Raw genomic sequence first — 26,986 nt, 5'->3', positions numbered from 1 at the left:
ATGTGGACTCACTGAAGTCCAAGACCACTCTCACACCCCTTCCTTAGTTTCAGGGTTACCGCTCTGCTACCTACCTTGATTGGGTTTGGCTAGACTTTAGTGTCTTTCCTGTTCACCATATACGATTGTCCTCCCAAAATCCAACCCCAGGGTAGATTTTGGAACTCCATCTTAACACGTGTTGAAATCAGTGAGACATTTATGTACAGGAAATTTATTGATGGAGCTTAGGATAATAGGAACCAATGTGACAGGGATGGAAGATGCAAATATAAGAGCTATACCACTTTTTGTGCCTGTAAATGTGTTAATTACTGTGCTTGTTGTCGAAATGGCAGCACCACACATTCTAGGATTCAGCGGCCACTCTCCAGGCATAGTGCATTCACAGAATAAGAATTGGTGCAGCAATGGCTTTGGATGATGTGTCTCTTCTATAACCTCTGCTTCTTTCTCAGCATAGTAATGGAGGTAGGAGAAAAGGCAGAATATCCAAAGCCACTGCTGACCAATTATTATTCTGTGATGGGACAAGCCTGTTCAGGGCCAGCTGAAACCTAGCATGCATAGTGCTAATATTGCTTCTACCCCCTGCTACTTTCTCAGCATAGCAGGGCCAGACAGGAGAAGTGGAGCACATTTGGTGATTCTTGACCAGTCAATTCTTCCTCTGCCCTTCCTTCTGGCAGCAGAATTATAGTCACAGAGGGGGTCCTTTGAGTAACATATGTGCTATTCCATAATGCATCATTTAGGGGAAAAAAATGTTTCTTGAGTTACTTTTCACTTACAGCAACATGATGTCTGTAGCAGATGATAGATTGTACTCTACAAATATCGACACAATAAAACACAATGCAATACAACACAGGTGAGTAGAAAGTTGTAGCTAGAATTACCAATACATAGCAGCCAGCAGATTAACCATTAACCAACGATTTATGGTAACAGATGTGTCCCTTTGAGGCCAAATTAGTGTAATACAAGACCAACCTTTTGAAGGCCTGTGCTAATAAACCCATGAGTAGTACATGCCACCCAGATGTTCAAGATATGCCAGAAGAATATGCAAACATTTAGCAAAACCATTATGTGAATGGAGATTATTCCGATATTTCCTAGTCATTCTGAACACCTGACTGCTTTGTACCATTCAGTGGGTGACATACACATCTCAATTATTCAAAGCAACTCAAAGGAGAGAAAAGCCAAGCTATTTTGACATGCAAAGCGTGAGCTGTGAAAAATAGCGTTATCTCTCAATCATGAAGTGCAGGGCCATTTTTACAGATTGCACAAAGTCAGTGGGTTGCTGCCCATCCTGTCAGCCATTCCGTCTTATGCTCCTATACTTTTGTGTTTCTTTAGCAAGAAGATGGCTTTCAAACCAAAGACATCTTCTTGCTAAATAAAATATCCGTCCTGTGAAATTCTGCATAACGCTGCGCCCCTTTTGATTGAATGGCAAGGGAATGAACTGCTCATTCGGAAACATTTACTACATAATGCATTGTTGGCAACCACAATACAAATCCTGTAAAACACTCACCTCGACGACACCATTTTCAATCTGTGGAGGTTCACCACACGACACTGGCTGGCAACTTGGCATTCGGCCGCTCCATTCAGCTTTAGCTTCACACGTCCTTTTCTTTTCCCCTTTGATATAAAAACCCTTATTGCAACTGTATGCTATGACGGCATGGAAACTGTGGTTTGTCCCACTCACATAGCCGTTTTCAAGGCTTGGTGGCTCTCCACAGCGAATTGGGATGCACTGGATGGTTAAGGGGGAAGGGCTCCATTCTCCTCCCCGCTGGCACTCAATCTTTGCCGACGAGTTCAAAACAAATCCCTCCATGCACTTGAAGCTGACCACGGAACCAGCTGCAAATTTAGTTTTCTGCAGAGACTCTAGGATGCTGTATGGCACAATGGCAGGCCTCTCGCAAAAATCAGCGATGCAGTAGGGCATTTGGTTTCCTTCAGGTGGCACCCACCTGCCCTGGGCATTGCAGAGCATCTGGGAATTGTCCCCCAAACTGTATCCATCAGAGCAGTAGTAGAAGGCTATGTCTCCAAAGAGACGATGGCCAGTCTCTGGCGAAGCATGATCTACAGTCGGAGGCTCTGCACAGGAAACCGCCATACACTGTGGGGTGGTCCCGTTCCACTTCCCTGTTGACAAGCATTCCAGGGTTGCACTGCCAACCAATGTAAACCTGAGAATTAGAAAGAAAACATTACAAGATGGTTAACAGCAGTTATGTATATAGCTTTTGATTAGCCAAGACATCTAGCTCTTTTCAATGATAGGCCCTTTTAATGTTTTTGTTGCATGGTAAATTCTTTTTTTTTTTCAATTTCTGTTGTCTCAAGCAAAGACAAATCCATACATAGAAACAAAATAGCAGTTGTGAAATAGAATGAAAAGAATATAGTATTAACCACACATGTGTAAAGGGCACACCCTGTGACTGCGAGGATATAAGGTTGTTTTTTGACCACATGAAGCTAAGGACAAAACTCACATCTGATCGTTGCTCTTTTGGCTCCAGAGGTTTGTGACAGACAGCCTTTCAAGGATTTAATATAGCTTTATAGACCGAGGAAGGGGTTGTTATCATTTGCATCGGCCATACCTCGGTGGCAGGTCATTAATCCTAAACGATAATTACTCCTCTCAAGGTCTAAAAGGAGATTAGCACATAGTGGTAGTAGCAATACATGTTTTGAAGTGTTGGTCGGGAAGAAAAATCTTGACTTTAATAGTGAGTCAAGTTAATAGACAAACTGAGCAAGTAATGCATATTTGTTTTTTGTAATGCTTAAATAGCATTAGCAACCAAGGCGGGGGGAGCAGCCAATCAGGTTCCATTAAACGCGGGTTGACACTGCTAATCTCAGCCTGCTTTCCATGTAACACGAAGACTGCCCCCCCTGCAATCTGCCATCTTCCCCAACCATCCCCTTTAATTATGTGTTTTACTTTTCCCAACCCGCCTCCCTGGTGCCACTTAGCTGATTGTTAGCTTACAGCAGATTCCCTCCTTGCTTTTCCGGGCACCATGGTAATAGAAGAGGCCGCCTTCTGTAATCATGGGGGCCATTCTGGATAAGTATGTTAATTCATTGAATGGGATACTCACGGCTACGCATTCAATTAAAGAAAATACTTATTTTTTTGCACCCCAGGTTACTGCTTTGGTAACCTAGGGTGCTAATGGTGTTAGCACCCTGTTCAAAGGTTTGGAACAGGGGTAACGGCCCGTAGCCCTCGTTAACCGCTCGCACTTTGTGTGGCCCGTTAACTCAGACTGCCGAGCTGTTATCCCCTGTTCCAGCCCTAGGAATGGGGTGCTAACGCTGCAGGATAGTCTTCATAAGTTAAGTATTTTAATTGCAAACTTTGTTAAACTGGAGTGGATTCGACATGAGATATGATTAGATATCATGTAAAAGCAAACAAAAATGTATCTATATCTGTATCTATAAGAATGTGAAAGCATATTCCCATATTTTACCTTTCATGCTGGTATATTACATATGATGTAGCCATGGGAAAAAAGGTCCTAAAAGAAAGAAAGCTTCTTGATGAAAGAAACCTTGGTTGGAGATAGCATTGTGGTTTCCCTGCCAGCTTTTGAAGTCAGAATGTTGCAAATGCAGTCAATTCCAGTAGTCAATAACCCAGCTCTGAACATTCTGATTGGGTGATATGAGGTCATTATTGATCTCTTAGTTATAGTAAGAAGGGAGTACTAGAAGGTTACCATGTTGCTGCCAAAGAAATATCCAAAGTGAATGCTCTGTCTCTCATGATAGTCTTTGGATTGTGGTAAAAAGAAAAAGCCCAAACCTTAACCTTGTGAATTTTCTCCAGGAGCTGATAACAGGTGCCATTATTTTGTCAATTCTTTTAAAATGAAATTCAGAAGGCTGAACATCTGAGGAAAAATAACCAGGGTGGAAGGCAATAAACTGTGAGGTACGCACAGATATCGGAAGTGGATGCATTAGTAATTTTACCCACTGTCACATTCGCTCAGTCTCTCTCGATCTTATCAGAAATCATACATTTTATACTAAAAATACATCAGAGGTGTTGTCATACTACGTGGCAAATAATGAAAAACCTGCTTGGGATTGTAATTGGCTTAAGGGGAACATCTAAGTATACATTACATAGGGACTGGGATTGCGAGTGGCTGTCAGGTGGACAATATATGCCTACCTCCAAAACATGTAATCTTCAAGATAATTAAGTACACAGTTTTCAATTGGTCTTCAAACTATAGGGTCCTTTGTTATATGGAACCCTACAATTGGTTGGCATGCTTGTGCAATGTCTGGAACATTCGGTTAACTTAGCAGCATGTAGGCCCAGATCCAAGTGCAAGCAGGTGAACCTGACTTTACCTCCCTACCCAATTAGCCCAACATCTCTCATCGCCCATGCCTTCTGCAATGAAGATTGTCTTGGAACTTGGCCTTGAAAAGTATCCTTGTCTCTGGGAATAGATGTGAGTGTAGGCACTTCCCATCGTTGTTCTAGGACTCCAATTTCAACTGTATTTTCATCCTTGGCTCCTGTGACAGGAGACCAAGATTTGGCCAATTTTGCAGTTTTTTAAATGTCTTAAATTAACAAAATTTGACACTCTTGGTGTTCTTTCTTTGCACCTTAACAAGAGATGATTCATCCTTTGCACGTTCACTGCTTTCAAGAATAGATAACCAAGCTTGGCTGCTCTAGATTTGATACCAGGCCACACAGCCTCGTCATGCAGCTCCATGATTTCAGCTTATTCTTGCTGCAACACAATCCTTGCCTTTTCTCTTCATGGGCCCTGGCTTACTAAATTCATAACACCAATGTTCAGCTCCTGCACATTGGCGGCTCTGCCTGCTTTCTATTTATTACATATAGCCAGCTTCTATTTTGACTTCATCTACCTTGCGTTTCAACATCTGTACAACTAGTAAATGGTTGATTCTTTGCAGCACTTTGTGCACGTGTAATCTTCATTTCATATTTTTAAGATTTCCCTCGATTCTTTACTTCGTTATTAGTTTCTTATAGGATCGATGCATCTTCTTCAGCCAGTATCTTGAGACGTCACATATGTCTTTTGTAACATCACTAGCTCCTCTGTTTAGCTCTTTTTCATATTACTTCAGGGTGTTCCTCTCTCAGATTGTCGTCTCTTCAGGGATACATTCGATAAGGTTGTCTCAATGGATATCTTCTTTCGAATATATGCTGCAGTATTGGCACAACTGCTGGTGTCAAACACGGCACAATCATATACTTCCAACATTTATGAGTTAGAGAGGCAGGACTTCCTGCAGAGGCATGTAACTGCTCCTCCACACCCTTGAAAAAGAAGTTGACCAGAGATTGATTACAGCTCTCTGAGCCCATCTAATGAGCATGCAAACGCTTGCAGGAAGTAGAGCATGACTTAACTCCCGGACCCTCTATGGCTTCAGGGCGAAAGGGGATCTATACCGGCTGAAGCACCCATAACCAATCAACCCTGGGAAGCACGCTATCCTATCAGACAGCCATACCAGCTGCTGATACGAATTGAGGAGTTGCAATTTCTTTGCTTACTAAATTTAAGGTTCATTTGGATATGGTTTATTTTGTTAAGGGAGGGGGGTGTGTTATGATAATGTCTCAGCTTACACTGAGACTGTATAACTGTATATAATGTTAGTAGAATGCTTAGTGTGAATAATGCCATGACATCATTGTTAGATCCATGTGGAATGTTATTGCACGTCTCATTTAGAATGTTATCCTTTGAGTACTGCCAGTTGATTGATGTTGTGGAGAGGGTTGGGGGTCTCTGGCTTATGACTTGTATACCTGCAATAAAATACTTGTCTAATCCATCGCTGGTGTGGTGTTGCGCTTTCACATATGGCGACGAGGATGGGATCTCAGCACACTAATGCCTGCTGATCGATCCCTCATTGAATGCAACATCGTGGATCTGAGACCCCCAACCAGGCGCTGGTCTGAGGAGGAGCTACCTCATTCCTCCCTGCAAAGCCCGTACCTGGAGAAACACGCCTTCGGCCTGTCGCTGCAAAAGCTACGGGCGAACAGGAGCAGCGAACAGGAGTGCCTCCCCATCTGTAGAGGAAGCCGCCCGGACCCCCCCTCCCTTGCCCGGCCTAACCAAGCTGGTGACAGTACTGTGTTGCCCTTCCGCCCTCTCATGAACTCAAATGGACTGACTCCAGTCTCAGTGTTGGGAGCCATTCTCAGAGCATACATTTGTTCTTTTACAGTTACCTTCCTATCCAGACCCATCGCACTACCTCTCCTGATACCCTCCATAATGCAACGATTGACCCTCTCAATCATTCCCTTGGCCTGAGGATAATATAATGCAGTTTTCTTGTGTTTAATACCGCACTTGTACATGTATTTTTGAAAAATACTTCCCGTGAACTGTGGGCCATTATCCGTCAACATACTTCTTGGTAAACCCTCCCTTTCGAACACATCTTCCAGAAATGCCACTATGGACACTCCTGTCACATCCCTCATGATTTTAAACTCTGTCCACCTCGAGAACATGTCCACCAGTGCAACAATAAAGTTACCCCTGCCCCTACCCATATCTACCGGCCCTAAAATGTCCATTGCCAAATCCTGCCAAACACCTTTGGGACTCTCAACACGCTTCATTGGCTGCGCAACTGCAGATATGTTCTTTCCTGACTTGGTGCAATCAATACAACAACCAATTACCCTCTCAACCTCTCGGTCTAGTCCCGGCCACCAGTAATCAGCCTTGATCACCTCCTTAGTCTTATCTGTACCAATATGACCCTGGTGTGCTAAATCAATGATTTTTCTCCTCAGACAACTAGGCACAACTAACTTGTCCCATCGATATACCAAACCACCCTTCACGGATAGTTCAAACCTCAACTCCCAGTAGGCCCTTTCATCACTAGATAACAATCTCTTTTCAGGCCAATCACCTCCAATGAATGCCATTATGCGTTTCCACATATCGTTCACAGCAAACGCATTGATCCATTCCTCTTTGTGTATTACACTACCTCCAGTGGAAAACACCATAGCCTCAATTTCATCACACCCATCGATACCACATTCATCCTCAACTCTTAACCTTGAAGCATGATCAGCTTGTATGTTGTCCTTCCCTGGAACAACTTCTATGCTAAACTTGTGACATTGTAGTCTCGTGACCCAACACGCAACCCTTCTTGACACTTTGTCCAGTCCCTTACTTTCAAATATAGCCTTCAATGGTTTGTGATCAGTTCTCAATACAAATTCTTGGCCCCACACAAAGTTTTTTAACTTTTCAATTCCCCAATGACACGCCAATGCCTCTTTTTCCAAAACTGAGTAATTGAGTTCAGCTCCCCTCAACATTCGTGAGGCATGTAATACCACCATCTCCAATCCATCCCTTCCAACCTGAGACATCACCACCCCAATTCAACTGTCACTTGCATCGACCGCTAGAATAGTCCTTTTTTTAGTGTCGTACATAGCCAAAGGATTAGCCATGTCAATTTTGGCCTTAATTTCTTGAAATTCTCTTTCACATTCCACACTCCAATCAAACTCTACCCCTTTTCTCAAAAGTGCCCTCAACGCTGTAACTTTGTCGGCATAATTCTCTATGAATCGATGATAGAATTCTATTGTCCCCAAGAATGAGCGTAATTCTGCCTTATTCCTGGGGATTGCATTTTCTTTATACCATCAACTAGCTCTCTTTTTGGTTTTAAACCCTCCTCACATATTTGATGACCTAAATATTCCACTACCTGAGTGTAAAACACACACCTCTCACCTCTCAAAGTAATACCACGGGCCCTACATATTTCCAACACAGTTTTCACTGTTTTCTTTAGATCTTCTTCAGTATTACCACAGATTAATACATCATCCTGAAAACACCACACATTGGCGATACCTTTGAACAATCCATCCATCACCTTTTGGAAAACAGAAGATGCTGATATTAAACCAAACGGCATGCGTCTAAAATGGTAAATACCATCATACGTAATGAAGGCTGTCAATTTTCGTGACTCCACATCTAGATTGATTTGGTGATAGGCACTCGCCAAATCTAACTTAGCAAAATACTTAGCATTGCCAATCCTGCTTAACATCTCCCCCATGTTGGGTAAAGGATGTCGGTCTGCTACCACACAACGATTTAATTCTCTCAGGTCAATGCACACCCTCAACTCTCCACTTGGCTTTTTAACGACAACTACCAGGGATATCCACTCAACAGCCTTAGTTGGCTCAATGATACCTGCTTTCATCAATTTCTCCAACTCAACACTCACCGCATTGCGCATGGATAATGGTAATGGTCTACGTTTAGCCGCCACTGGTTTACTACCGTCCTTTAGAATTATTTTATGGACCATACCTTTGAGACAACCGACACCTTTATTAAAAACATCAGGATATTCAGCAATTAAACTATTTGGCACCACATTCGGACTATCACGCTCATATTCCTTCCCTACATTTAAAACTTGTTCTTCGCTATTGGGGTCTAACTTGATGCATAAACCCCTTTGTTCCTTCCATCCCAGCAACGTCTCACCATGCTTTGTGACATACAATTTGCCACATGTAACTCGGTCTTTGAACCTAAACCTTGCCATACAACATCCCAAAACCTCAATTTTACTTCCATTATACCCACCTGGTGTCTTATCTGACGGACTCAAATCATTCATCCTCCCACCAACCACATTTTCATATACTGCTTTAGACATCAATGTAATCTTTGAGCACGAATCAGCAAGCATTCTAACCTGACTCCCATTAACCTCAACCCATGCTAAGGGGTGCTCGCTCTCATCCATCTCTTTACATTGGACCATATTCACCGTCACAATTTCACTATCGGAAACTTCATATTCCTCTGATGATGGTCCATCAATTTCCTCAATTACCATCGTGTTTCTCCCTGTACTAATGTTATAGTTAGAACAACAAATCTCAAAATGCCCCCATCTCTTACAAATGGTACATTTAGTTTTCCTTCTAGGGCATATCGGTGATGAAGATAGGTGGCGGGAACTCCCGCACCGAAAACATAAACGTTCGTCCTTCTTTTTCCCAAGTTTCTGTACAACCTCCCTTTTGGGGCAATCTATTGGATATCTGTGACATCTGGGATGCATTGCCATTTTTTCCTTGGGTCATATCCCCGGACCTTGCGTTTTTGCCTTTCTGCCTTCTCTGTGTTCTAGTTACATCCCTTTTCTTTCACTCTGGTACCCTTTGTCCCTAATTTTGCCACACACTGTAACGTATGTTCAATTCTTTTGGCAATGGCAACCACCTCATCTAGACCGGGATCGTCCTTCAGCCAAACTTCCTCCCTAATCTTGTCATTAGAGCAATGTAGCATGAACTGATCCCTAATGTGTTCATCCAGGCTCTCGCCAAACTTACAGTTCAGGGATAAATGTCGTAGAGCAGTGACATAGTCTTCTACTGATTCACCATCATGTTGTGATCTCATCCCGAAATGATATCGTTCCAACACAGTACTTATCTTCAATTCGAAATGTTTATCCAGTTTAGCTAGTGCAAGATCAAAATCATTCATGCCTTCCTCAGCATCCAACTCACTAATATTAGGTAAGGTTTCAAAAATCCTCTGCCCTTCATATCCCAATAAGTGCATGAGCATAGACACCTTTCTCTCCACGGACATGCCGTTCCCACATGTGGCTTTCACATAGTGAAGAAAGCCCTTCTTCCATGGTCCCCATTTGATCCTTGGTGGACCCGGCGATGGCAAGAACATCTGTGGGCCCGGTATCCCTGACAAGGCCATAAGTGCACAATACAATGCCTTAAAATACCACAACTATTGATGCCACCCAACACTGGATCCTTAAGTAGATAGTGTCCCAACGTCAATGGTGCTGCAGTTCTACAGAGAGGCACTCCTGAGATTACTGGTGCCCCCCCTTCTCCTTCACTTGGGCACTGTTTGCCCCAAAACACGTCTCTCACCTTGGGTCGCTCACTCTCCAATGCCTCACTCGCGCGGGTTTCTTCCTGCTAGTAGGAGAAGGCAACCCGCGCCTCACTCGCGCTATGTGCACACAGTGCTCCGTACCAGAGAGCAAATTCCCCGTCCTCACTGCGTCTTCCGGACACGTGACTAGACGGCGTTGGGTCCTTCACTCGGAACACGCTTGCGCCGGCTCCGCTCACCTCCTTGTCCGAAATGAAGAGAAGAAAGAAAAAAAAAAAATATGCCGCCAGAGAGTCCAGGAAAGCAGTGCTGCCAAATGCCACCTCAGCCAATGCCTTTCGAAGCTAGGGGGGGTCCGGGCGGCTTCCTCTACAGATGGGGAGGCACTCCTGTTCGCTGCTCCTGTTCGCCCGTAGCTTTTGCAGCGACAGGCCGAAGGCGTGTTTCTCCAGGTACGGGCTTTGCAGGGAGGAATGAGGTAGCTCCTCCTCAGACCAGCGCCTGGTTGGGGGTCTCAGATCCACGATGTTGCATTCAATGAGGGATCGATCAGAAGGCATTAGTGTGCTGAGATCCCATCCTCGTCGCCATATGTGAAAGCGCAACACCACACCAGCGATGGATTAGACAAGTATTTTATTGCAGGTATACAAGTCATAAGCCAGAGACCCCCAACCCTCTCCACAACATCAATCAACTGGCAGTACTCAAAGGATAACATTCTAAATGAGACGTGCCATAACATTCCACATGGATCTAACAATGATGTCATGGCATTATTCACACTAAGCATTCTACTAACATTATATACAGTCTCAGTGTAAGCTGAGACATTATCATAACAATGCCCAGCCAAATAGGGAGGTTCTAGGAGAAGAGATGAAAGCCTATCTGGACTGTCTCACATCCAGCGCCTCTGTCATTTCAGGCCAGCTGCAGTGACGGCGGAAAGGGGCAGCACAGCACAAACCACAACAGATAGTGCTGATCAGGGGCATTGCTAGGGGGGTTGAGGGGGCTATAGCCCCAGATCTTTTGGCTGTAGCCCCGAATAAAAGCTCAGGAGCTACAGCCAAAAGACTAGCTAGCCCCGAGTCCTGACAGCCTGGACATTAGCTTAGCCCCGGATCTTTTCCAGACCTAGCAACTCCCCTGGTGCTGATGCAGATGCAGCTCACAGCCTGTGTGCACCCCTCATCTTCCATGGAGACAGCGTCCTCGTTAGACACTTTACAAGAAAAAGATGGGACGAGCCATGGTTTAATGGCCCGTTTATTGTGGAGGACTGCACCACGTCCGATGTCAAGCTCAAGGGCAGGAGAGCCTGGATCTTCCTAAATGACATCAAGTCATTTGTAGGAGAGCGCCCTCCTGCTGCGCCCAACTCCAAAGAATCTACAGACAAAGGAGAAGAACCTCAGCAAGTACAGACAAGATCCATGACGAGGAAAAAGGACGCATGAGCAGCAAAACAAAGACAAGGAACTTTTGTGCGAAATTGTAGCTTAAAATTGGACAGTTCCCCTGAGAAAAAAAAGGGATAAGGACATAAAAAATGAACACTCTGTGCATCCTAGTTGCAGGGTAAAGAGAAGCGCATCCAAAGCCATAACAACACTGATAAACTGAACTTGTTGAAATCACATCACGCCCAGGTAGTACAAAGAATCAAGACCCTGATAGACTGCCAATAAAATATTTCCTGAGAGTGCAACGCAGTATCCTGAAGCAACCAGTATCGAGACTTTAATCACAGAATTCATGGTACATTCCAGCAGAAATCTCAAGTGGGATTTGCTTTCAACTTGTGGTGTTATCATACCCGTCACTCATAGGGAGAGGAGCCAGTGCCACAGACTTTATTCGAGATCCTGCAAACAAGAAGGTAATCTGGCAACTGCTGACTGTCATAATGGAAGCCTTCATTAAACTGCCCGAGCACAGTGAAGAGGACACTAATGAACCCACCTCAAGTGATCTTTGATGAACTTACATTTACCCTATTTTTCCACATCACAGAGGAATGTCCAGGGCTCGTCGTGGGAACCACAGATCCCTAACTTTTATCAGGGACCCAAGAAACAATAACTTTCTCAACCAAGTATGGTACAAATTGAATTATGTGGTTGCAATCCACGCAGCAGGAAAGTGTAAAAACTGTGCGAATCAAAAGAAAAGCTTGTGATCAGGACACAACCAAACAGGGCAAATGTCCCTATCAACCGAGGACACCCAGCTGGCGCACAATGTCCTGTTTAGATTAGTCACAGACTATCCGGAGATGGTGGGGAGGCCTGCAGATGTTGATGTCATTCCCTTTCTTAGAGATCCAGCTAACGCCCCACACATGGGCACACTCCTCCAAGGCATAATGCTCCAGGTGGAGCTGTCCAACTTCCAGCGAGAATTCCTAAGGAGATTCCAGTGAGACTTTTAGCCGAGGGACAGATCAAGGAGACAAAACTGTTCGCGCTGAAAAAAAAGGCCTGTAATCTAGAAACTAGAAAAACAGAGCAAATGTCATTAACACCAGAAGACAGACAATATGCATACCATGTTTTCTTCCACCTCATTGAAAACTTTCCAGAACTAGTGGGTAGACCCAGCAATGTTGACAAACCCACATTCCTCAGTAATCAAGCAAAAAACGCACAACTGAACAGGCTACTGAGGGCTATCATAGTGCAACTAAGAAGCAATTATGGACATCCACTGCTGAGGAGAGCCTTAGGAGGAAATCCAAAATAGAACTTTGTCGTCATCATTTCACTGTGGAGCAGATAGAGAAGAGAGACACTGTTCCTCAATTTGTCGCCCAGAGACAGAACGAAAGGAGCAGACACAAGAACTTTGCCTTTGTATTTTTCCCTGTCTGCATCCTTCTCATTTTTTCCTATTTTTTTCATATATTGTCTTCTGCTTTTATTTTTGTTCCTGTTGGTACAACATCTTATTTTGCGATTTTGACTCGTTTTCTATTTTTCCATATTTTTATTTTTTGTTTTGTTCCTATTTTTACAATTTTATTTTTGCACGATTAGCTCATCCTTCCCTATTTTAGCCACACGTTCAGTTTTTATTTTATTTTTATTTTCACTTTATTTTTTATTTTTATTTTTACTTTTATTTTTGCAACATTTCATTTTGTGTGATTTTGTAGCAGTTCCATCGTTTTATTTTTCACATTTGAACTGTTTCCAGCACGTCCTCAAGGACCAAAGCAAATTCGAGGCGTGTACTGGGACCTCACCTAGTATCGATATGCTTAGATGGACGTGATGTACCAGATTTGGCCTAACCTTTTTCCATAGTCTAGCGAACAGAACCATGCTACATACCCAGAGACTGCCATCATCACCCACAAAAGGGGGGACACTCAAAGCACTCAACACTTTAGTAGTAATAAACTTTCAAACTGTGAGATCAGAGCAAGGAAGGAATAAATAACTGACTATGAACTCATTCGAAATGGGGGCCCAGAATAGTAACTTGGTTTTACACCCAACAGAAGGGCGCCCCCGCATTCCTGGAAGAAAATGCTGCAAACTTTCACTAAGAACGATTATGTGCATATGTACTGTGATCATAATTGGTTTTCTATTATTAACAATCAGAACTGCTTTCTTTATTGGTACACAAAGTGTCCCCCTCTCAGTGCACCCACCAGATAATGAACATCTAGGGCCTACAAAAGCACCCATACCCTACATAGTGATTCCAGTTCCAAGAAAAGCTAATGGTGAAGCAAATGATGTAAAATTGAATATAATTCGCAGTGATACATTTACACACAAGGTGATGAAAGAGAGAAAAGGCTGGAGACAGGGTCAGCACGGTATGAATGATAATGTAGCACTGGCCACGGCACGCACCCACACTTAGAATGCACACAAACAAGGGCAAGTGTCAATGGCTACAAGGCCTCCAACGAAGGCAGCAGAAAAGGAGAGACTGCCTGCAGAACTTTCATTTCCAGAGAATAGTGGAAATAACTAAGAAAAGCCAAGTGAAATGCAAAAGAAGGAGGGAATAGCAAGATCCCTCAAAAGAACAGAAGTGGCCACAAAAGAACTCACAGAGAAGACCCACAAGCTAATAGAGTATTTGTTCCCATTTATAGTCCAAGCAAAGAAACTACACGATGAGCTGAAAAACAGAGCTATAGAAACTATAACTGCAAGCACACCTGCTCCAACTCAAGGAACAAGCCGCAGGCCTACAGCACAGCCACAAGTTGGGAGGTTGCTGAACCAATGGTGGTTACGGGAAGTCTATGGCATACTGCAAAGGGGAAGCAAAGGAAGCACAAATCCCACTCCTACCAGAACGATGCAGTCAAGGCAGCCTGCTCGATCCAGATACCCGAAGTGGAAAAGCAGCACAGATGCATTCAGAGATGTAGTCATAGCAAACTACAGAAGAACGCTGAGAATCAAGAGAAGCCCTCATGAAGATAACAATGAACTTAATGACTACCTGGATGGCGCAGCCCATCTCGGAAACAACATATGGCACCAACACATGAAGGAAGTAGGACGAAGAAGTCTGAAGGAGAATACTTTGTCTGTGCACTCCTACCATACAGCATGGGAAAGTCCAAGATCTTCGTGGCTGTAGAAATTGATGTCCCTACATCACACTGTATGTCACATGTAGCTATGTGCAACACCAGAGGACAATTTATGGGAAGAGACGCCTCGCTGATATGGGCCAATGAAAAGGATTACCCGGATGAAGATGGCTACGTGCAGGACATTAAAACAAGAAACCGTGCGCACAACAGAAATCATGTGATCAGGTACGAGAACCCTGTTGTCAAAGGATCTGGGATAAGATGGGAAATAAACCCAAACTGAACGTTCAAGGGAAGACTGCAGAAGAGGCTCAAATGTGGAAAAACAGAGGCCAAATGCAGATCTGGGGGTCAGTGGTCTCCCCAGATGGATGGGAGGACGGAGTAGTAATTTGCCGAGCATGGATGGTCCTTGGATTATGCAAGGAAGCAATAGAGAATTCGCAGAGGTTATGCACACCTCTGTGGCCAAAGCTAATAAAGTTGCTAACCTGGGTCAAAGATAGAGGGGGACCCCTACAGATAGTGCCACTGGAGAGCCCGAAACTATGCTTCAGAAACAATGGCACAAGGAAGATGGGAGAGAATCAAAACTGCGGACGAATCTTTGAAGCTCTGGGAATGACACAAGGGAACACAGTTATTATGGACCTTTACCGGGCGTGTGGAGTCAAGGCATACATAAGACTACCAAAAAACTGGGGAGGCATATGCACACTAGTGAACGTCCATGTTCCCGCACTAGTGATCCCTCAAAATGACCTGAAGTTGGACAGTTTCCCGAAAGCAGATGCTCATCTAAGAAGAAGAAGAAGATCTGTGGAACTGATATTCAGGATGAAGAGGGAAAATTACTTTTCTCCCAAATCAGAAGAGGCATTCAATGCAATCCCATACGAACACAGGCTGTTCAGCCTCAGCTCAACAGTATTCACAACACTGCTCCTGCCCCACATCCAAGTTGGAGTGAATGCTAAATGGTTGCAGATAACCAGATGGGAGTTATTGCAGACCATCAATACCACTATAAAAGGATTCAACGCGATCAAAGAAGAGCTGAGAGCAATCAGACTGAAGACCCTCCAAACCAGATATGTGCTTGACATGATCACAGCAATGGATGGAGGTGTTTGTGCAAAAATCGGAGAATCATGTTGCACATTCGTACCATCACACGACGAAGGAAACGGAACCCTAACAGAGGCTGTAAGCATGCTGACACGCCTAAAAAACCAGATGATCAATGAAAGTGACAAAGTAGACGATGACAGCTGGTTTGGAGACCTATTCTCATGGGTCCCACAATGGATGGCAGATATTTTCAAGTTTCTGGGAGCTCTACTAGCAATGATATTGCTAGGATCCCCTGTTATCAAGATAATCATGTCACAGTGCCAGAAAACTGCAAAGAAAGCCATAGGGATGAAAATAATGGTTGATGTCGAACCAGGATGGACGCCCAGAGACCTGACTGATGAAGAGATAAGAGACTTTGTGAAGGCCAGCAAATTTGCGCCTGAAGGAACAAAGTTCACATACCCTAAGAAAAGAAGAAGGTATGAGGGAAAATGGATCTACTGCAGCTCAAATGGACAATGTCCGCTAATGACATGGAACAAAGACGAACATGTGAAGACAGCAGGGAGTTTGAAGGGAGTGATACAAATATGGACTCCAAATGCTCACACATTCACACCATCATGTACCAACGCAGAGGACGATGAGCATGACACTGAAGAAGCAAAAGAAATGAATGCAAAGGAGGTTGCAGAAGTGGTTGATGAACCGACCAGAGGTGGGAGTGTAAAGGAGGTCCCAGACATGGCCTGCACCCCTTCCCCTCATTTCGAGGTACCAGGAACACACTCGCCAAGGTATGTGATGTATGAAGAGCAAATGTACCTACAAAGAGCTGCAGTGGGACTCTGCCCAGTATACATCAGAAGATCCATATTGGCTAAAGCACCCATAACCAGACAACCCTGGGCAGCACAGTACCCTATCAGACAGCCATACCAGCCGCTGATAGGAAAAGAGGAGTACCTACACACGGTCCACGAAGAGACCCCAAAAGCCTTAATGGAAGGCCAGTGGAAATGACACAAGGGCCTGAACAGATTTGAGAATGAACAAGAGCAGCTATCGAAGATAAAACGCCAGTGTGAGTAACTATGAAATTGAATGGAATAGGCACGGAGAGGAGACAATGTTACAATGCCAGGAAACAGTGTTACGAGACCAGCTGGAAGCAACCGTCCTGTTAAACGTGTGTAAATAGGCTTGAAACGCAAGATGCTAAGAAATCGATATTGCTTGCAATGCTTAGTAGGAGATGGAGCGGCTAGCGCCAACCGTATATCTACCTCAGTAAGGCACATTATACAACTGCGACTCCATTTTGTAAAAGCAGAAAAGGTACCCATGCAGCCAGAGGCCTGCCAGGCCAAGTTTCGAAACCCAGCCAAAGGCAAGAGAAGGAGTGGAATTGAAACTCAACAAAGAGCGTCTCATGCCTAGGAAATCGAGGTCAACCGGAGAAGGGGAGGAGAGCGTCAGCTCACAAGACTCCAACTTCAGAGCATACCAGCCTCCCTCATGAAGGTCAAGATAAGGGGGGCTCATGCAGGTGGCTAGGCTGACACATAATTAAATGCACTAAAAGCTGGAAACTGAAGCAGAATCATGGTGAACTAACACATGACCAGCCAGGCGCGAAGAAGTACCATCACGTGATGTCATCCAGGACCAGAGGATGCCATAACTTTTCCCGATAAGAGACTACAGTTTCGAGGCCATCCCTAGCCAACTAATTGACACATAGCCCTAAAACATTGATGGATGGAAAGGAGGAAGGGTGAATCTTGGGGCACTAGGCACCTGGGTGTCTATTCTGCATGCTGCTAATTAAAATGGAGATTTATGTCTAGGGGTGTAACTTGCCCAATCACAATGGACCATGTGATCTAGGGTCCTATAGACACTGTAACCAATGAGACATCGTATTTGTAGTACTTTAGACGTCAGTGATGACGATTTGTGCCTATAAGAATTGCTGTTCCACCAAAGTTTGTGGAAGTCGGAGCGAGACCGATGATCACACTACAGCTGATTCCCATTTGTTTCCCTGTTTGATGTACGTATCATTAAACAGACTTCCCTTTGCCAAACTACTGAGTCCTCGTTATTGAGTCGTGTTGGAGTAAATGAATCCTGCACCCCCTGTCCTCACATGGTGTAGCTATCTTGTCTTACAAGTTCTTGAGGGTGAGCGCTGACCTATGGGCCCGTCAGTGATTTCCTCTCCTCGTGAACACTACAATTAATGGCGGCGAGTGTAGGGTAGAGTGTGGTTAACACTTACTGCTTACCTTTGTAATATTGGTGTTGCCCCATAGGTCCTTATTAGCAGCACTTCAGACACCGAAACACACCACCCTACATTTGAAATATACTTGTGGTAATTCTGAAATTGTCTTGGATGGATTGAATGGGCATGCAGGCCAACGGTGATACGCGAGACTTGCTATATATGAAGAGCATGTATGAAGGGTTATGAAAAGCACCATAAAAGCAGCAGGGATACAAATGAGGTCTTCCATATTTCCAAAACATAAGGCAGTCGGAAGGGTATACGTGCAGAACAGCATCCATTTTAAGTATGTTTTCCACTGATAAAAAGAATGGTTAAAAAACGTCTACCACTTCCTTTTTTTCTGCTTGTGCTATAGGGCATGAAGTTAACATTTTTACTCCAGTCCATAGTGCATAAAGATGTTTGGTCCACTCTAGGCTAAAATGGATCAAATAATTGCTGCTCACTTTCTCATTTTTTGACACAGACCCAAAGGAGTAAACTGTTTTTTCTCCAATATTAAATAACACAAAGATTTCATGTAGGGCAAAAGAAAAGGAGGACACATAAGTGTTCCTTTTTCCTGTTTCAGTAGCCGAGAACCGATAAATAATGCTCCCCTTTTCAAATGTGAAATATTGAACTATTGTTAGTTTAAGGTAAAATGTATGCCTTCCATTTCTTATTACCTAAACAACGCAAACATCGTTACGTAATATGTATTCATGCTCGTGCATCCTTTGATGCAACCATTATTAATGTAATTTAGATATAGCACACTAATAATGTTATGCAAGCAGCAGGAGTTAAGCAAAATGTATTTGCTCTATGCTTTGCATTGGTGCACTAGTTATGTGATGCTAACTCAGCGTGGGGATTAGTGGGCACCGATCGCCATTGAGGAGGCAAAGCAGAAGGTTACATTGAAGCACTTGTAGGTGCATAGTCTGAACAAAGAGGTCTGGTCCTAACTTAGGGCAAGCTAACAAAAGAATAACTGCTACCTCTCTAAATCCCTTCTGCTCCACTTCCATGACTCACTGACATGTCAGCAGCACTCTAACATTCCGGTAAACCTTGGAAACAAAACTACATACGAAGGTGCCTTTCCCCACAATCTAGTTTCCGGATTCTTCAATCATGAAGTTGAGATAAACACAACATTTGATCAATTTTCACTCGCATGTACCTCCATAGCTAATAGGTTGGGCAGCTCACAATTAATTGCGTAACTCGAAAGATTTATTTCGGTACTTCAAAGTAATAAAGTCGTGTTTAGGATTAACATGAAACAGGTCCATACACAGAGCTCAGGTTACGTCAGAGCTGCACACACCAACACACGAGCATGCTGCATTGTCTCTCTCTTTCCACCAACCTAACCCACCCTCCTTTCTTTAAGATCTGCAGGAGCACATGGAGAGCCTGCAAATGGCAGTAGTGCATGGTATATATCTCAGTAACATAACATAACATAACATAATTTAACATGACAAAGAACATGTATATCAAATTAATCAACATTAGTACCCGGCGAGGGTCAACCAGAATGAAACAAACATTCTGATTGGCCCTCGCCAGGTCCATACCTTGCCGGGAATCCCTTAGCCGGGATTCCACTGCTTTGTTCTCGGCGGGCGGCATGGCAGCCCCCCAGCCAATGAGGAAGCTACCTTCGTCCCCCGCCGGGGATTCAGGTATGAGGTTTTTTTTGTTTGTTTTTTGTTTTCATCTGCCCTCCCAACCACACTTACCTTTTTCCTTTTTTTTTGGAGCAAATGCGCCGGGATTACTTCTGTTCCCAGCACGTCCGCTTCCGATGGCCACCATGCAAAGGGAAAACGGACTCCGTTTTCCCTTTCCCGGCGGCCATTTCCTTGGACATTTTTTTTTTCTTTTCTGTTCCAAAATGCTGCAACGTTTAGGAACAGAAAATAATGCTATTAGTACCCCAGTCTTGCAGGCCGGGGTAAAAATAACAATATGCCCCTCGCCGCGAAGGACATTACCGAGTATGGCAATACCCCGGGGACTAAAACTATGGGCCCCGGGGCATAACCTGACTCAGTACGGGGCATATTGCTTAATTAACAAAGCCAACAGTCCTGGTTTTGCACAATTTTATATTTGTTTTCTAGGAATAACAATCAAATACCATGGTACTCAAACTAATTACCAGCTATTGCTATAAATACCTAGGTAGTAGCATCATAATTTAGATAATTCCCTGATCTCTGGTACTCACATCATCTGGTGCAGCAGGCGTTGCTTTCGTATGCAAGGTATTGCAATCAAAATTGTAGATGTTCACATAATTGCCCTATACTGACATCAAAACGCCATGAACTCCCCATTTCCAGGTATTGCCAGAAAGCGCCAAGTACCTAATGTAGTCGCAGGTACTGATATATGTCAAGACACATTTACTCTCCTCATTGCTGACAGTCCACTCTGTCCAAAAGGTGGTGGTGTTATTATTATTATTATTATTATTATTATTATTATTATTATTATTATTATTATTATTATTATTAGTATTACACTTATACCGCTATCTGGAAGAGCCTTACTAGAAGTCTGAGGAGGTGGTGCGGGAATGAAAGATGGTGGCGAGATGAGTCTGCTATTCTTGTGCACGGCCATTTCCTGTTCTTTCACTCCGCTGGAGGCCAGTGTCAGCGGCGCAGCTGACCCCGAAGATCTGGGCTGGGGCTATAGAGGACAGCAGGCATCCAAAGTACTGCTGGAGGAGCATTGGGGGTCAGTGCATTGACCTCCAATGAACCCGTACATCTGAAGTATACCCATCCGTTGTGATTGTGTACTTGAAGCATATACACATACAATTGCTGTGCATGGACAGAGCAAAGAACTTGAATGATTGAAGACGGTCCGTGGGAAAAGGATAATTTCTGTTGCAAGATGGTTTCAAATGAGTGGTTTCAGGGGCTTGAAAAATTGAGACAGGAGCTAATGAATATTAGCCAGGAGGATAGTTCAGGGGCTTGGAATCAAGACAACACAGAGCAACACAGTTTTGAATCCCGGTCTTGAGCTAAGAGACTGGTCTCCAGTATTCAGCACGTTATAAAATATTGATTAATTAAATAATGAGTCACAGAACTATATTTTGGGATGGAACTTGATTGGTCTGACGAAGGCAGCACGTTTTTGATCTGTAACAAAATGTACTAGCTAGCTAAGAAAGTAGGACAAATATTTAAAAATCACATAAAAAGATTGAAATAAACTAATCCAATACAAAATGGTAATGATGGTTGTAATCTGTGTGAAATCACTCAGAATATTACAATTTCTAGTGGAGGGATGCTTGCCTTTACCCTACAGTTCAGAATATGCCATGCCAGTAAGATAGCTCAATAATTTACTCTACTGGCTGCAGTGGTCTATGTGTCAAAAGCAGAGTACACTTCTAAATCACTAGAAGACCTGGAGTTATACCTCTATTATTCCAGCACACACCAGCACACACCAAAAGCCCAAACTCACTGTAAAATGTGATGATCATGCAAAAATGAAGTGAACAATGCTTTTCCTTATATTGCAAAGTTCCTGGTGTAAGGGGAAAGACAACGAGCCAACCTTCGATTTATTTCTGCTCTGAAGAAAACCCTCTACAAGACTATGGGCCTCATTACAAGTTTGCCGGTCTGGGATCTATGGTACCGGTAAGCTTGCCGGTACGGTAGTTCTCAGACCGGCAAACTACGAATGTCTGTGCACGAGAACAGCAGATTCATCGCACCTCCATTTCTTTTGCTGAAATTCTGGCAACACCTCTTCAGCCTTCTAGTAGGGGTCTTCCTCAATGGAGGTATTAGTGTAATAACAATAATACTGCCTTTTGGATGGAGTGAACTGTCAGCAATGAAGCGAGTGAATGTGCTTTGATAGCAATAGGCAGTGAGCTGTTATTAGAGCAAGTTGATTCATTTTTATCTCTAAATGGATGGCCAAACACTGGTTCAGAAGTGAAAGCAGCATGATGACAGAGGAGGTGGATCAGATTGTGGTCTGGTGACCCCAATAGAGTTCTGTCAGTCTTCATCCCACCACGGCAAGCTTGTCGGTACCGTAGTTCTTATTAACCGCTATTAACAACTCACTTCAAACGGGTATAATTCCTAGCCAACTCAAACATGCGCTGGTGCTTCCTCTTCTTAAGAAACCCACCCATGACCCTAAGGCTATAGCTAACTTTAGGCCCATCTCCCTACTTCCGTTCAATATGAAGCTGCTTTAGTCCTTGGTCTCCCCTCTCCTCTCTTCTTTACTGGAATCCTCCGGTTTCTTCAACCCCTTCCAGTCTGGCTTCCGCCCTGGAAGGGGAACCGAGTCTGTACTCAACTCTGTTATGGATGACCTTGCCTGGCTGGTTGATCAGGGCGGGGTGGGAGTGGTTATTTTATTGGATTTATAATATGCACTTATAATATTGGACTTATCCACTAAGCCAGTGGAAATAGCGCTGAAAATCTGCAAATTTACCACAGATTTCCCCCCAGCCTAGAGGTGGGGGAAATCCACCAAGGCCATGATATGGTGGACCCTTAAATGCGGTGGTAATAGCGCTATCACCGCATTTAAGGGTTACAATCAGACATGTGATGAAGCCCTATGTATTGTGTCAGATATGGTGTTTATGAAGCCTTGGTAGGACCTTAGAAAAACTGTCCTAACAGCTGCTACAACATGGGACATTATGTTGTGCTTTCCCCAATGGTAGCAAAGACTCCTCTTTATTGTACCTTTCCTTCCATTTCCATGGACCCCCACACTTTTGGCTTTTATTTTTGCATCTGACCAGTTCTTTTTACAGTGCAGTGGCTTTTGCTCATCTGTTATGGGGAAACAGACCTGTCCTTCAGGCTGTCGGTACTGGGAAACATTGTTTCCCTTAGTCTAGTTACATTTTTATTACTTTTAGTAACTTGTTATCACTTGTGGAAACTTTTTTTTTATCATTGTACAATGCATATTACAATGCCGTACAATGGGGTCCACTTTTGGTTTTGCCCTTAACTAACACTTAGAGCATTTTGAGTTACTCTAGGTGTTCTAAATGGACAAGCTGGTGGCACTAGTGACTTTTTTCCATTTGTTGGTGCATTTTGTTTTAGCCTTACTGCTTTGGCAACTAACTGTGGCCAAACATGGCCATGCCACAAGGTTGTTCCCATGTCCTTTGGTCATCTTGTCTTTTAGCCTTCTTCCTGGCCTGTGGGGCAGGAAAATCGGTTCCATGTAATAATGTCGCCACAAAAATATCGCCATGCAAAAATATCGCTGAAAAATGGTCGTTTTTTTGTTCCGACATTATTGCATGGAACATTTTTTTTTTTTGTCCCTATCGCCATATATATGGTCACCCAAATAATATCGCCACAACATTTTCCCGGCGATATTATTTACAGCGACCATATATGTGGCGATATTAATACCTGATACCGGAAAATCCTTATATGGACTTCCTGTGCCCGGGAAAGCAGAGGCTTTTAGCGGGCTACCAGAGGGCCATGTGTGTTTGCTGACAGGAAGTGGGCTGGGACTGTCTGGTCCCAATCCACAAACTGGTGCCAGTGTTTCTGAGTGGTATGCATGGGTTTTGCCACCATTGGTCCTTATTGGACCACTACTGAGGTGTATGTTTGGGGCAGATCTGTTATTGGCTAGTGGGAGCTGCTGCTCTTGCCTGGATTTTAGGATAAGAAGAGGACCCCTGCACCCACTCTGGAGAGATTCTGGAGAAACTGAAGGAGCCAAGACTCTGGTACAGCTGAAAGACTTGCGAGGAGACTGAGAACCCGTCGAAAGAAAGCTTGTCGACCAACTTGAACTGCTGTCCTGGTAGAGACTAGTCCAGTGGAAGATCTCCAGCAGCCCTGCGAAGAAGCTGCAACCCTTGGAGTGGAGGGAACATCCATTCTCTATGTCGGCTAGGAATCCTATGAAGAAGAGCATTCAGAACTGCCCCAGGACCACCCTGAGGCTGACCAGCTCCGAGTTTGGGCTACCGTGCTGCAGATGTTGCTGTTCTGAGTTGAGGCCTGGAACTTGGAGGATCCTAAGCTTGTGCAACAAGACTTACCTCTGTGCAATCTCGTAGTCCTAGCTTCAAGGGAACCGTAGATAAGAGGGACAGTCTGACTGCTGCAAGTGAATTCCTTTGTTTCGCCATAAATCAGTGGGCATCATCTGAAACTGCTTTCCTGTGTCCATTCCTGTCCTGAGAGGGACCCTGCATCAAGTTCTGCTGCATTCTTCAACCGGGGGTCCTTGCACCAGCATTAGAGACAGACCGGAAAGCTGCTCGAACTTGCAACTCCTGGCAATGAAGGGCTGCTGACAGTGGGAAAAGCGACCTTGGACACTCTTTAACCGACCTGCCAAGTCTCATGAAGAATTGGAGTACGGGGGTGAGTAATAGTGATCCTTACCTGCTCCCCTAACTCCTTTTTAAAAGTTTGGATAACTTTTAGAAACATTTATCAAACTTTAGCGTTGCCATTTCTTCTTCACACAAGCACTCTGAAAGTAGGGAACATGTTTGTTAGCTAGTTTAACTCATACCCTGACACTTGGAACTTTTCATTGGAACCCAGAGACCCTACCTTCATTTTTTCCAGCTTCACAAATGTGTATGGAACTTTGCTGAACGTTTGGGCACAAGCCCCCAAACATCTTAGGAACAGACTTCTGAAGTCAGGATTGAATCTATGTGGACTAGTAGTGCTAATACTAATCTGTACCTTCCATTTCAGGGATTTGATATGTATTTTGCCTCACTCCCCAGTAACTGTATACATACATATATCTAACTTTTAGTATTTAGTGATAATATTACCTGTTAGTAGTTATTTTTTACTGTGTTATTCGGCAATAAGTAAAGAAGTATTTGTATACCTGTTTGTCTAAGTGTGTTCCTACACTATTTCATTGTGTGTGCTCACTGTGCAACCCTTACAAGCTCACCACCTCTTGAGACTTAGCCTAGACTCGCCTTGCTACCTTGAAATGGATTGCTACAGCTCCCAGTTGTCCTTATCAAAATATAGGTTGGCCATGTATGCATCTGTCCACCAGGCTGGAGTATAGACAATCATTCCTAACACCCAAGGCCAAAATATGGCAGTCTTTCCCCGGCAATGAGTGTGGTGGGTCTAGCAAATGCATACGTGGCTCTACAGCTCTCATCCGCATAGAATGAGACGTAGACATATAGAGTGAAACTGAACAATAGAGAAAGACAGAGTGAGAAAGGGCTAGTATATTGAAATTTTGCTTTTATTTTGCTAGAAAAAGTAACATTGAATGTATAATTAACCCACAGATCTTCAACGAAAGAAGCTGAACTCGCTGAGCTCACTTACCGAGAGTGTCTGTGAGTACATGCCAGGACATCCATATGGGTTCACCGCCATTACACTTTTCAGAGCTCTGCAGTATGAAAAAGGTTTGACAGCAACACGCATATACAAAACCTGTAAGCAGAACGTGCTTCTACATACCCTTCCTTGCATTTATAGGTGATGAGGTTTGCAAATGTAAAGTCGTTTCCAGAATAGACTGCATCTTTAACAGCAAGTGGAGGTCCGCAAGTCACAAGGTGGCACGTTGGCGCTACACCATCCCACTGGGCCGAAGCATCGCAAGTCAACACAGAGGATCCCTGCAAGCTAATTTTATTACATGTAATCATTACCCAGTTAAAAAACATATGTTTTACAATATGTAGGTATTGGTATAAAAAAGACTTCAAATGTATCTGTGAATAAATGGTGGCCTTCAATATGATAATAAAGTAAAGGTTCAACGTAAAAACCAATTGAAATATACATCACCCAGCAACTATTGGAAATCACAATTCGGACGCACTGTTGACATTTCAAAGGTTTCTTGAGAGTGGTTGAAGATAAGAGGGCAACAGAAAAGAAAAGAAAAGGAGCCTATTATGTGGCATGCTGGTCATTTCTGCCATTACGTATCGTTGGAGCTAATAAGAGGTCTCTGCCAACGTGGAATTCTTAAAAGGTGGAGAGCATATATGCATGCGCCAATGCCCCAAGCAAATGCCCCATGCACATTTAACCTGCTCCACCTACTCTGCAGAAAGGAGAGAAACACAGCCTGAATCATGTTTTAATCTAGGCGGTGCTTCATCAGGGCCAATCTCCGGTGACTCACTGCATACCCAAACAGGGGTCTGGGTGCTGAAAGAGGGCACAGTCCCCTCTCATTTATGGTGCCAAGAGAGCAGCTTCCATGGGATGGATGGAGCTGCCCATGGCTCACCTCCATAACCTCATTTCCGCTTGATGCTAAAGTTGGGTCTCCGCGGAAATGAGTTTGCACTGATCAGTGCAACGAGTTGCTAAGTAGAATTGGATGGTGTTCTAAATCTGGGTCCGCTATTCTTTAAAGAGTATGCGCTCCTCCATGCTGGGTGTAGTGCCTGTACCTTTAAGGGCACATACGCGGCAGAGTGACATAACTCCGCCATGTGTGCGTTATAAACAGGGCAGTCCTGGGATCGCCAGTGCGACCGTGGAGCCCGGACAGTGAACACTGTGTCACGTTTGTTCTGTGTGCTGGGGGGCTCACGGGGCTGGACGGGCGTGGTTGTTCTGACACGCGAACCCGCAGGGCTCAGTCAGTGAGATTTATTGAGGGTGTTTCTCATGATTTCCATGCCACAGCGTTGGCGAGTTCAAAGCGGATGGTTACCATTTTGCCGACATGTGGTGCAGCTCATTTTGGGAGTGCTTGTGTGCCTCCCACGTTAATGTGTGGACTCCCCTCGTACAGGGGGTAGCATTATGATGCTGGAAACTGGATTTGAAGTATTTCTGGACCTTTTCTCTTCATTATTGAGGTGAGGAGAGGGGTAAGGCCCAGGGAATTTTTTCTCTTTGTCCCATCCAGCTCAATTTCTGGAGACTTTGGCCTGTGGGCAGGAGAGGATTTTCCTGGTTTGTTGGACACTAGTGGAGGGAGCTACACTGGGGTATAAAAATACAT

The 26,986-nt window shown here is 44.0% G+C and overlaps 1 protein-coding gene across 2 annotated transcripts in view; it reads right to left on the bottom strand.

Moving 5' to 3' along the window:
• Positions 1-26,986, bottom strand: part of SVEP1 (sushi, von Willebrand factor type A, EGF and pentraxin domain containing 1) — a 1,471,106-nt gene that overhangs the window by 175,988 nt on the left and 1,268,132 nt on the right. For both annotated transcript variants that reach the window (XM_069630907.1, XM_069630908.1), the window contains 2 exons: positions 25,477-25,644; positions 1,550-2,222 (listed from right to left, as the gene is read on the bottom strand). In XM_069630907.1, coding sequence (XP_069487008.1) covers positions 1,550-2,222; positions 25,477-25,644 — 841 coding nt within the window. The remainder of the gene's footprint in view (positions 1-1,549; positions 2,223-25,476; positions 25,645-26,986) is intronic.

This window comes from Ambystoma mexicanum, chromosome 6q (assembly GCF_040938575.1).
Source record: "Ambystoma mexicanum isolate Mex_15411 chromosome 6q, UKY_AmexF1_1, whole genome shotgun sequence".
In the NCBI taxonomy this organism is placed as follows: domain Eukaryota; kingdom Metazoa; phylum Chordata; class Amphibia; order Caudata; family Ambystomatidae; genus Ambystoma; species Ambystoma mexicanum.
The sequence above is the reverse complement of the archived record's forward strand: the minus strand, read 5'-3'. Positions and strand labels throughout refer to the sequence as shown.